Source organism: Podarcis liolepis (assembly GCF_965112155.1).
Source record: "Podarcis liolepis genome assembly, chromosome: 6".
NCBI classification, from domain to species: domain Eukaryota; kingdom Metazoa; phylum Chordata; class Lepidosauria; order Squamata; family Lacertidae; genus Podarcis; species Podarcis liolepis.
In genome coordinates, this window is record NC_139559.1 from 56803568 (window position 1) to 56816633 (window position 13066).

At 41.5% G+C, this 13066-nt stretch overlaps 1 protein-coding gene across 3 annotated transcripts; it reads right to left on the reverse strand.

Moving 5' to 3' along the window:
- Positions 1 to 235: 235 nt before the first annotated feature.
- CZIB (CXXC motif containing zinc binding protein) lies at positions 236 to 12859 on the reverse strand. 3 transcript variants are annotated; one of them, XM_083510169.1, is made up of 8 exons: positions 12652 to 12856; positions 12470 to 12553; positions 11336 to 11392; positions 10322 to 10403; positions 8476 to 8507; positions 7447 to 7524; positions 5178 to 5243; positions 236 to 1403 (listed from the first exon to the last, which is right to left on the reverse strand). In XM_083510169.1, the coding sequence occupies exons 1-8, from the start codon at positions 12655 to 12657 to the stop codon at positions 1326 to 1328; spliced, it is 483 nt and encodes a 160-aa protein (XP_083366295.1). In that variant the 5' UTR covers positions 12658 to 12856; the 3' UTR covers positions 236 to 1325. The 3 variants fall into 3 exon arrangements, with proteins under 3 accessions (XP_083366295.1, XP_083366296.1, XP_083366297.1); XM_083510170.1 differs by lacking the exon at positions 12470 to 12553 and having other exon boundaries at positions 12652 to 12859; XM_083510171.1 differs by lacking the exon at positions 12470 to 12553 and having other exon boundaries at positions 12620 to 12856.
- Positions 12860 to 13066: the final 207 nt, after the last annotated feature.

Sequence of the window (13066 nt, forward strand, 5' to 3'; positions counted from 1 at the left end):
AATGATATGTTAGTTCAGACTCAGGGATCTGCCCTCCATCTTCAACAGTGAATACAGATGCAAAGAATTAACTCCGCTTCCTGTAATCTCTTTTTCTTCCCTTGTCTTAAAAGGTTAGCTTGCTCCCTAGTCTTTGTTGTTGTTTCTAATGTATTTAAATAATTGTTTTGTCAGTCTTTGCTGGGATGGCATGCTTCTTTTTAAAATTCCCCATTGTCTGCTTGCATTTCTCCCCCCCCCCCAATTTTATGTTTCTTCTGTTCATTTGAACAAGGCTTCCATTTTCAGAAACTGCTTACCTCTAACAGCTTCCTTGATTCTGTTAGTTAACTACACTGGAATACTCTCAGGCTCGGTGGTATCAGTGCTATTTTTCTAGAAAAAGAGGTGCCAGAACTCACCATGAACACCTCCCTTGTCCTTTTACTGTATAATGGCAGTGGCACCCACCTGACAGGTGCCGGAACTGAGTTTCAGTCCTAAATGTTCCCATGTAAGAATCTAAATACATGCACATGAAATATATGTATTTTAAAAAACAGCTGCCTTATTTTTGTTGATCAAGCAGAATGTTAATCTAAAATGTGCCTTTGTTGGAAACCATTTTGCTTCAGAAGGTTTAAAGTGAAAATCAAATGTGAACTGTTAGCAATCTTCCATCAAATATTCAGATGGTTGCAGAATGTACTTTTATTATAATAAACACTCTAAAAAATGCTGGCCTGGGTACTAATGTTACTTGCATTAACTTCAACTTCCCCATCTTCCCCTCCCTTCTACAGTCATCTGCATCCCTCACCCTAAAAGCCTCTCTAGAAGGCCTGGGGCTGCACCTGAACAATATGGAATTGTATTATTAATTAAGACTGTTTAGTTAGCTAGCCTTGGAAATCTAATTAGATATATCCAATAGCTTCTTAAGATTTCACAATACATTTCTAGGTATAAGGCACTTGCAATTATACATAAATGTGAGAGAAGCCAAGAACTTTAATGGCAATAATAGTTATTACAATAGGTGAGCGAGTATCTTTCCCACCCTCCTATGAAAGCTCTTGGGCCTTACATGAGTAAACGTTAATCAAATTCTTTGAAGAGGCAATCCCAGCATTAACCTAACTGTAAGCATGATTAAAAACTAGTATATTTTTCTGCATAAATATTCTTATTCGCATTTATTCTTTAGAGTTTGGCATAATAAAAAAGCTAAGCCCACAAGTGTTGAAAAATAAATCCTGCAGAAAGTATAAGACTTTTATTCTAGGTTCTATAAACACAATTTAAATATGGCCACGTAGAAAATGATCCCACACAAAACAAAAGCTTCAACATTTGACAAACCTATGTGTCACTTCATAGATGCCAACAGATTCCTTTATTTTTTCATCGTAGTCATTCCAGTCCTGTGGAGTTAAATACACATTACAATTTTAGAATTCTCTGCTTAGGAGTCCAGCCTGAATTTCAGGCACATTATGAACTTCCTTGCAACCCTAGTATTTTTTTAAAAAAATTAGCTTCAAGTTGAACATCTTTAGCATAAGGAATCAGATTTTCTGTGTGTGAAAACCACAGTCTTACTAATAGACAGACTTGCCATCTCCCCTGGTTGAAAGGATTAAATTGATTGAGCTATTGGTGGGTCACCAGACAGACTGATCTTTGTGCCAAGAAATGGAGCTGATCCAGACACTGCTGCTCACTGCTGAGTGAAGATTTGCTGGCCTGAGTTTTCCAAGAGTTTATCTGACACCATCTAACACTACAGAGAACAACAGTGAAGTCAATCTGAATTTGTATTCCCGGGACTTGTATTGTTGCATATATTAAATACTCCAGGGCTGCACCTGTTCCTACATTATACTACCACAAAGTTGGAGTTTCTCTGGAGCTTCTCATGGCGCTCCCATGGGAGCTTTCTTTGGTACATAAATAGCAGTGTTAGAATGGTATTCTTGCTGATATTGTCAAAATAAAAAAAATCCTTCCTGTAGCACCTTAAAGACCAACTAAGTTAGTTCTTGGTATAAGCTTTCGTGTGCATGCACACTTCTTCAGATACACTGAAACAGAAGTTGCCAGATCCTTCTATATATAGAGAAGGTGGGGAGGGGTATTACTCAGAAGGGTGGTGGGAATCGGAGATTGGCAGATGGTTGAGATGAGCCTGATGAGCCTGTTGACGACTCTTAACGACTGTAATAGGTCTTACAGGAAAAGGCAAGGGGTGAGGAGGTGAGAATTGGCTTAGTCAGGTATAATGAGATAAGAATCCAATGTCTCTGTTCAGACCAGGTCTCTCCATTGTTTTAAGTTTGGTAATGAGTTGCAATTCAGCAGCTTCTCTTTCCAGTCTATTTCTGAAATTCCTTTGTAGTAAAACAGCTACTTTGAGATCTTGTATAGAATGTCCTGGGAGATTGAAGTGTTCTCCTACTGGTTTCTCTGTTTTGTGATTCTTGATGTCAGATTTATGTCCGTTTATTCTTTGGCGTAAGGTTTGGCCTGTTTGTCCAATATAGAGAGCTGAAGGACACTGTTGGCATTTGATGGCATACACAATGTTAGACGATGAGCAATTAAATAGTCCCGAGATGGTATGTGTGATGTTGTTGGGGCCAGTAATGGTGTTGTCCGGGTGTATGTGGCAGCAAAGTTGGCATCTGGGTTTATTGCAGGCTCTGGTGCCAGTGTCCGTGTTAAGTCTGGTTGTAGTATTATTGTGGGTTAGGAGTTGTTTAAGATTGGGTGGCTGTCTGTAGGCAATGAAAGGTCTTCCTCCCAGAGCTTGAGAAAGAGAACTGTCATTGTCCAGGAGAGGTTGTAGATCTCTGATGATGCGTTGAACTGTTTTAACTTGGGAGCTGTATGTGATGACTAGTGGTGTTCTGTTATTTTCTTTTTTGGGTCTGTCTTGCAGCAAGTTCTCTCTGGGTATCATATATGGACTCTGTTCTGAAACCATATGCCATCAGTGCTCCCAGCTATGTACGTGACACCACAGATTTTCTGAGGAAAATACAATCTTTAAATAACCTTCCCAACAATACCATACTAGCTACTATGGACGTGGAATCTCTATATACCAACATCCCACACAACGATGGTTTAAAGGCTATAAGGAACACCATTTCAGATAAAACCACAGCGGACCTTGCCACCAAACTCTGCCAATTTGTCCTTACCCACAACAACTTCAAATTCGGTGATGACCTGTTCCTTCAGATCAGCGGCACAGCAATGGGCACCCGCATGGCCCCACAGTATGCCAACATCTTCATGGCAGATTTAGAACAACGTTTCCTAAACTCCTACCCACTCAAACCTCTCTTGTACCTGCGATACATTGACGATATTTTTATCATCTGGACACATGGTCAACAGACCCTGGACACCTTCCACCAGAAATTCAATGATTTTCACCCCACAATCAACCTTACAATGAATATTTCTATGCAAGAAATACATTTTTTGGACACTACTATAAAAATACAGGATGGACACATAGACACCACCTTATACCGTAAACCAACTGACCTACAAACATATCTACATGCCTCTAGCTACCATCCCAAACATACCAAACAGTCCATTGTATATAGCCAGGCACTACGTTACAGCCGCATCTGTTCCAATTCTACAGACAGAGACTCTCACCTAAGAGATCTACAACAAACCTTTTCAGAACTAAAATACCCAGCAGATGAAGTTAGACAACAGATCAACAGAGCCAGACTGATACCCAGAGAGAACTTGCTGCAAGACAGACCCAAAAAAGAAAATAACAGAACACCACTAGTCATCACATACAGCTCCCAAGTTAAAACAGTTCAACGCATCATCAGAGATCTACAACCTCTCCTGGACAATGACAGTTCTCTTTCTCAAGCTCTGGGAGGAAGACCTTTCATTGCCTACAGACAGCCACCCAATCTTAAACAACTCCTAACCCACAATAATACTACAACCAGACTTAACACGGACACTGGCACCAGAGCCTGCAATAAACCCAGATGCCAACTTTGCTGCCACATACACCCGGACAACACCATTACTGGCCCCAACAACATCACACATACCATCTCGGGACTATTTAATTGCTCATCGTCTAACATTGTGTATGCCATCAAATGCCAACAGTGTCCTTCAGCTCTCTATATTGGACAAACAGGCCAAACCTTACGCCAAAGAATAAACGGACATAAATCTGACATCAAGAATCACAAAACAGAGAAACCAGTAGGAGAACACTTCAATCTCCCAGGACATTCTATACAAGATCTCAAAGTAGCTGTTTTACTACAAAGGAATTTCAGAAATAGACTGGAAAGAGAAGCTGCTGAATTGCAACTCATTACCAAACTTAAAACAATGGAGAGACCTGGTCTGAACAGAGACATTGGATTCTTATCTCATTATACCTGACTAAGCCAATTCTCACCTCCTCACCCCTTGCCTTTTCCTGTAAGACCTATTACAGTCGTTAAGAGTCGTCAACAGGCTCATCAGGCTCATCTCAACCATCTGCCAATCTCCGATTCCCACCACCCTTCTGAGTAATACCCCTCCCCACCTTCTCTATATATAGAAGGATCTGGCAACTTCTGTTTCAGTGTATCTGAAGAAGTGTGCATGCACACGAAAGCTTATACCAAGAACTAACTTAGTTGGTCTTTAAGGTGCTACAGGAAGGAATTTTTTTATTTTGACTATGGCAGACCAACACGGCTACCCATCTGTTGCTGATATTGTGATTGAGAAAGAGCTCACACACCCCTTGCCAGAAATCTTGAGGCTGCCCTGGTATCATTCCGGCTGCTATTTCTGTAATTAATATATGCCCTTTATTTCCGTTAACATTACATCTAGTTTGGCTGCAAGAAGGTAAAAGGAATATTGAGAACCACAAAGCCCAAAGAAGAAAGATTGCCACCTAGAACCTGTCAGATGAGAGGCTAGATTCAAAGTGATCCTGCCTTTACTTGACAGCCCTCCCCTGTTTAGCACTAAGCAAGCAGGATAATCTCTTCTGGCCCCCAAAAATTTATAGTGGTGGATACATTTAATATAAGGATGCGGGGCTAACTTTTCAAACGTAAAAAGTTTGAAAAGTCTGTTTGGGTGGGTAGAGGGGCAGGTGAGGTTATTTTAATAGATTTTTTTTTCAGAGACAGTACCTTTTCCAACAAGTTGATGTCATCAAAACGTGTGCCAGATTCTGCGCCTTCTGCAGAAAACCCAGCCTATAAACAGAGAAATCTCTTTAGAACACAGCCATATGGGGAACAATACATGTGGTGGAAAGAAGCAACAAAGGAACTCTCCTGTGTGACAAAGATGATCTATACATAACTATATAGATCTATATAGAACTATACATTCCTGCACCAGATCTGAATTCTTGGAAACACAGCTGAGATGCCATCCATGGGGACAGCTGTGTGGGAAGGAACATTGCTCATTGCTTCAGCAGCTGTGTTGCATGAAGATAGCCCCTGAAGGACCAGGTGCGCAGCATGGGAGTCATTTTGGACTCACAGCTGTCCATGGAGGTGCAGGTTAATTCTGTGTCCAGGGCGGCTGTACCAGCTCCACCTGGTACGCAGGCTAAGACCCTACCTGCCCGCAGACTGTCTCGCCAGAGTGGTGCATGCTCTAGTTATCTCCCGCTTGGACTACTGCAATGCACTCTACGTGGGGCTACCTTTGAAGGTGACCCGGAAACTGCAATTAATCCAGAATGCGGCAGCTAGACTGGTGACTGGGAGTGGCCGCCGGGACCACATAACACCGGTCCTGAGAGATCTGCATTGGCTCCCAGTACGTTTCCGAGCACAATTCAAAGTGTTGGTGCTGACCTTTAAAGCCCTAAACGGCCTCGGTCCAGTATACCTGAAGGAGCGTCTCCACCCCCATCGTTCAGCCTGGACACTGAGATCCAGCACCGAGGGCCTTCTGGCGGTTCCCTCATTGCGAGAAGTGAGGTTACAGGGAACCAGACAGAGGGCCTTCTCGGTAGTGGCACCCACCCTGTGGAACACCCTCCCTTCAGATGTGAAGGATATAAGCAGCTATCCTATCTTTAAAAGACATCTGAAGGCAGCCCTGTTTAGGGACGCTTTTAATATTTAATGCTGTATTGTTTTTAACACTCAATTGGGAGCCACCTAGAGTGGCTGGGGAAGCTCAGCCAGATGGGCGGGGTATAAATAAAATTTATTATTTCTTTTATTTCTTTTATTTATTTATTTATTTATTTATTTATTTATTTATTTATTATTATTATTATTATTTTCCTGGCATGTCTAGGGAAGGCTTTGAAAACACTCCATGCTGAAACTCTGGAAGGCTACCTGTTGATCTGTCGCAGCAAAAAGTAGACTCTTGTGGCACCTTGAAGTCTAAATCCCACATCCAACTAAGTTTTGCTCATCCTGACAACGACGAACCTAACTTAGTCTACATCTATGACTAGCACTGGATTCAGCCCTAACAGATTTACTGCAGCACAACTTAGGTGTTTATTGCGCAAAGATGCTCTGTGCTACAAGAAATCTTAAGTCTTTGTATTATGTAAGATTTTATAAAGAGATCCAAACACAGTATTTTGTTTAGTAGAGAACTGAAATTTTTGCTAGAGTGTCTCGAATGGGCCAGCTGCCCCCTGCTGGCTGTTAAAGGAACAAGCAGCATTCAGACATATTACAAAGGAAACAGCAATGATCAGTGTAAATAATACAATGTATAATTCCCAATACCTATACTCCTTGTTTCCTGGTAGATGCTAATAGAATGACTACCCCACCTCCTTCTGCAAATATACAGTGCTTCATCCATTTTTTTAAGCAGGCTGCCTTTGGACAATAGGAAAAAATTCAGGGCCACTGACCCTGCAAGGTTTGTGGCCTGTGCAGATATAAAACTAGAACTTATATCTATATGAACATGTGGAGTCTCCTGTGCTGATCCTCCCTTATCCAGTCTCAGAATTTCCTACCACCTGCTGTGTGCTGAAAATTTGTAGGATTTTGGGTGCCGCATAATTTCAGGATTTTCAGAATATACTGTACTAGGAGGAATTCAAGGAAGCACTAAGCAGTTTGCTCCATCAGCAGAAGCATTTATGCTTGTCTAACTGAACAATCTGCCCTCTCCTTCCCCCACTCCACTCTGTTCCGGGGATTCACCAACCCTCTCCATTGGCGGGGAGTCCTGTTGCACTAGCAGAAGTCCTTGCGTGAGCTTCCACTGTTGGTGGAATCCTACCCAAGCTTGTAAATGTACCTATTGCACATATCACTTTATCAAGAAATACATGTCTAGGAAATCACCATCTGTCTCTTGCCTCCTGGTTGTGTTATTAGGTCCCAAAGGGACTATTTACTGAAAAGCAAGTTAAATTATAATTTAGGGTTCATGCTCAGCAGAACATTCATAAGAACTTGCCTGTGGTTGAAAGTCCACTGGTTCAAGGCCACGGCACTCAAACTCCACTATGGTCTTAAATGTCTCATTGTCTTCAGCCTAGGATGAAGCCAAAGTAACATCAGAGGAGTAAAAGTTGGCAGAACACAAAATTTCCAAAGTTATCATATCCCATAAAGATACAAAATAATGCAATGATTCTAACACTAATAAGTTACTCAGGAACTTTTGTTGGTCTCCATTTCAATCTCCCAGGAAAAGGAGAAAAGCAAACATTCAAGTGTTACTCAAAAAGGTAAAAGAAAATATACATTCTACCTTGAACACTACAGGCTGTAGCGAAATAATCAACAATCAAATATCTGTTGAATCAAGCATGCATTAAGCAGGACAAATTAATAAGAATAGGTTGCATCTTCCTATCCAATGGATTTGAAATATCCTCAGAATGTATCACTACATTTCTGTAGGGTTCTGCATGCTCAAATAATGCTTTCATGTAAAGCAGCACAAATATATCCCCTCTCTATCCTAGAGTGGCAAAAATACAAACATTTGGGAATCACCTACAATGCAATTCCAGGCATAGCTACTCCAAAGTAAGTTCCAAGTTAAATGGAACTTATTTCCAGGTGTTTCTAGGATTGAAGACTAAATTAATCTGCCCAATTGTCTTCCTCACACTGCAGAATTGTTCCGCATGTATAACTCTAAGGGGATCTCACTACACATGGAAAACAAGAACACATCCGCCACTCAGCTTTCCATGTACAGACAGAGTATCAACACAATATGAATAATTAGTATCCATCATAATTTGCTTGGTTCTCTATAGGCTGAGCTCCAACAAAATTGTCAGGGAGGCTTACAATGGGGAATCATAATGCAAAGATGAATGTATACCCATATGTAAATCCAGGTACTTGTGTTTATCTCCCATTTATAGTACTGGCCACATGCAGAGAGTCATTCAAAACTGTGGCTGTGTGGATCAAGCCCAATAAGACCAGTATACCACATCCACAATAACAAAAATACAACAAAACTTACATTGTAAGGCTTCATTGTATGACTTAAGATATCTGAAAGAAGTGGAAAATACACAGCAATGAAGCACATCTATGAAAGAACAGTGGAAATCACATTGTGTGCATCATTTCCTTTGGTATCAACCAGTTTTGAAAACCAGGTGTCTCCACTTATAAATTTGGGAAAGGAGAAAAAGTAGATGACGTGTAGCTGTGCACTCCTAACCAAGTAAGTTCTACCAAATTCTGGAAAGTGAGTTTAAGACTGCAACCTGAGCCATCTACAGTGTGATCCTAATTCCCCCTCCTGCCAGTGAGGATGCCCACATACCCTGTAACTATAGAAGTTTTTTTAGCTAGTAAAGCAGAGTGGAGGGGCTCCTCTGCTCAATCCACCACCACTTTCTAGCCCGGCATCGGGGGAGAGACAATTGGTTTGTTCTGTTGGCTCTCCCTTTCCAAGAATGGCAAGCTTCCTAAGGGAGGAAAAAAATGGCAACAGTTTGGCAGGATGCTTGTAAATGGGAAATAAAATCATTGGAACACACACACACACACACACACACACACACACACACACTGGTAGCTTGGCTTAAGAACAGCTTAGTTTATGAACAACAATTAAGAAAGCTGCAAACCCATACGTAGTTGTTTCAGTTTGTGAACTTTGCCTTGGAAGCAGAACATGTTCTGCTTCCTGTTGAGTGTGTTCCATTTGTAAATTGAGTCCCCCACTGCTATGGGAAAACATGCCTTGGTTTAAGAACGCTTTGGTTTAGGAACGGACTTCCGGAACGGATTACGTTAGTAAACCAAGGTACCACTGTATACACATAAAAACAAACAAATCCGCTTAGCTACTTCACATTTGGCCCATTCAAAAATAGAATGTGAACGAATACATGGGGGTAAAGGCTGCAATCCTATACATACTTACCTAGGAGCAAGCCCTATGGAACTCACTTCTGAGTAGACATATATAGAATTGCACAAAAAGACCTGCACTGGAACTAATGCTGAGCATTATTATGCCAAACAGTTAAGTCCTGTCTAGCTGTGCAGTACTTAGTCACTTGGGCCTTGCAGTCATTTGCTGTTTATTGTCAGTTCCAATTACACGCTCATTCAGCATTTAACTGAGCATTTACTATCTGTACTGCAAACATCACTGCTGGCATGCCCAGTGCCCCTTAACATGGCTGCCTGTCAGAACTAGGCAAACTTCATGGGACTTTAGCTTGTCAGGGTACAAAAAAAATGTGTGTGGATGGGAATGACACAAACTGGGTCTGGCTGTTTTCCACAGGCTGCACACGGTATCCTTATGAGACAGCATTTCTTACCTACTTCCCCTTTGCCCCTTGGATGTCATACAATTGTGCCTGTAGCATGGCAATACTGCAATGTCTGTGAGAAAATGTTGATAATAATAATAGAAGTCCACTTGAAAGGGGGTGAGGAGCGAGGCGGAATAGAAGTGCATTCAAAAATAGGAACAAGGGAAGAATAGACAACTAGGCTCAAATACAGCATAAAGCAAATGGAACCAGCAATGCTGGAGGCAGAGATGGCACGGTAAGGATGATTTTAATAGTGACACTACACAACAGAAGTGAAAATCCTTATAAGGTTAGCCAAAATGGAATGCCACTTGTTCTAGCTTGGAATAAAGCTTGGAAAGATCCCAAATAGTCCCTGACTTTGGGGGAATATTACCCCCCCCCAATTGTATTTTCTTAGAAGATATCCCTCAAATTTAGTATACTCTGCCCTCCATTTTGAAAATCTAACTGGGTCCCACAGCCTGCAGAGAATCAAGTTTTCGGCTTCTTTGTGCCTTTGGCATGGAGGTGCATGAATAGGCTTACCTATGGAGTTTTCTCGGGAGCACAGTTTGCATTTCTGCACCATTGTGGCGCTTCCCCTGCCTCCTTTGAGAGGGTGGCTGTCCTAAAAAAAATGTCAAAGGGGGGCATCAAGATCAAGGCATTCACAGTTTAGAGAAGAGACACCAGGAAACAAAGTTATTTTCCCCAGCAATAATGGCTAATCCTAATCCTGTAAAGTGTTGGCTAAGGCTGATGGAACTGTAGTCTAAAACATCTGCAGTTCCTGAGAAAATGCCTAAAAAAACCTCATTGATGTAATGTTTGTTTGTTTGTTTGAACTCCAGTCCACCTTGTACATATAACAAAAGTGCATTTCCCTGTGTGTTGGAGGGGATGTTAAGCTTCCACATGGATGCAGTTAATTTGCAAGAGATGTTTTGAACATATAAGCTATGGCATATATAGAATGCTGTGCCAGTTGGTTTCTACAGCAACAGCTGGATTTCTATTTCCCCTCATCCTCGCGTGCTCCAAAGATCTACTCTACAGCAGACTGAAGCTGGAGGGGCAAGAAAGGAAGAGAAAGCTCTCTTTTTTAATTTAAAAAGATATTTATTAAGATTTTCAAAAATTACAAAATAGAAAATAAAAAAGAAAAATACAAAAAAGAAAAATACAAAATAAAAATAGTTAAAAAACAATTCAATTCAATCATCACATATCTGAAAGGAAGAGAAAGCTCTGTTGCACACATGCAAATCTATTGCTATAGCAGAGCTTTAGTGTTACAAACCATCTTATATAAATGGCTAACAATTATACATTTTTTATATTTATGAAGATCACACCTCCCAAGGGCTCCTTCTAGATTCAGGCTGAATCTGTTTGTTCAGACTTGTTGATTTGCCACCGAGGAAGATTTATATATAATCAGTTTTCCAGAAGTAACTTTATCATATTCCAGCATCATTTGAGTCACGTATAGATCTGTGTATGTCACACAGACAACAAACAGATAAATTAGCATGCTTGTGTTGTAGTTCTGAGACCTACCATTAATCGTAGATATTGCCATTTTTCTGAAACCTCAGCACAGTTTCCACACTTCAACTGAAAAAAGAAAAGAAAACCAGATGCAAACAATGAGGCACTTAGTGGAGTCAACAGCAGAACAGGTAAACAAAAAATAATAATGATGTTAAGATTCAAAAACAAAGGAATGCAGTGGACACGAATCGCAGAAGTAGCACTCCCATGAAAAAGAAGACCACAACAACTTAAACCAACAACTTTCATATGGTCGGAAATTAGCCCCAGATATAGCACAAAAGCAGTCTCACAGATTTGAGAGGCTTCCTAGAATGAATTATAGAAGGGAAATGTGCTATTGTGGTGCACAAGCACCAAATTTCCACCCTTACATTGCAGAAACGACATACAACTGCATTTGCTGCAGCCTAAGTTGGTCCAAACCTGTTAGTGTGCACTTTCTATTAAAAAAATGCATGACTATAATCATGACTACAATATTTATATATCAGACCACACAATCATAGGTATGATTATCCAGAAACAAGTCCCATTGAGTTTCAAACAGTAAGTGTGCAGGACCCATAGGTGTGGTGGGGTAGCAAGAGAGTGCATTGCTTGCATATTCATTTGAAAGCATGCCAGCTGCCAACTGCATGGCAGAAATGCTAACAAAGAGCAATAAGATGGCAAAAAAGAACCAGTGAGATGAACATAGTACACAATACAATGGTGACAAATTTTAGGAAAAAAAATGTCTATAGCAGCAACTGTAGTGTTGGGGATCAAGGCAAGCTACGAAACAATATCCACTGATTTAATGAAATGATTCCTAATCCCAGATGTATGGGATATTGGTTGTGGTTAATGAGGAGAGAAAGGCACTCTGCGGAGACTTACAATGTACCAAGAGCCAGCAAATCCCACTAACTGACGGCTTAAGTCATGTAATAACATTTCCTGCCACTTTTAACACTGCTAAATTTAATGCGGTTTTAATGCTTCAGTATAAACGAAGAAGAAATCCTTCGGCCAGTAAACAACATCGACGTGCACGTTAATAGCAATAGAGGAAAAATTGTCATTGCAAACTAAGTGCATGGAGCGTTTGTGTGTGTGAGTATAGCGTGCACAGGTAACAGCCGTCGAAGGCCCTACCTTCAGATACCATCGGAAATCCTCCCCCACCGGCCTGAGATTTGTAATATTTTCCAGAGTGGCTTTGAGCTGCAGCCCGATCTTCTGCAAAGAGAAGTCACCGTGTCAGCTCATGTACTCGAGGCATTCCCAGCCCCAGCCCCAACTCACGTCGTCTTTGCACAGGTGAAGCTTTCGCTTACCCCCATGGCTTCAGGCGGCCAGAGGAAAGCCTCGGAGGCGAGCGAGCCTGCTTTCCTTCCCAAACACGGGCACTTGCAGGATCACACGGGAGCTGCGGGGGCTTTGCAGAGACCCAGCGTCTCTCAGAGGGCGGTGCCGCTGTAAATCAAGCCTCGCGAGACTTGATAGCTTGCCGTTTTCTTGCGCCTCCCGTGTTGCCCAGCCCTATTCGTCTGTAAGCGGCGCCGAAGCCGGAACTTGCCCTTACTCAAGATGGTTGCCTTTCAGCTAAACTAGATAGTCGATCCATTAGCCAGCCTATCCTGAGGAGGCGTCCAGGGAACAAGGATGAGGTGCTTGAGATTCAATACTGCGTGAGGTGGATTACATGCCAGCGATAGATAGCCACCCAGAGTTTAAAGAGGAAAATGCCTC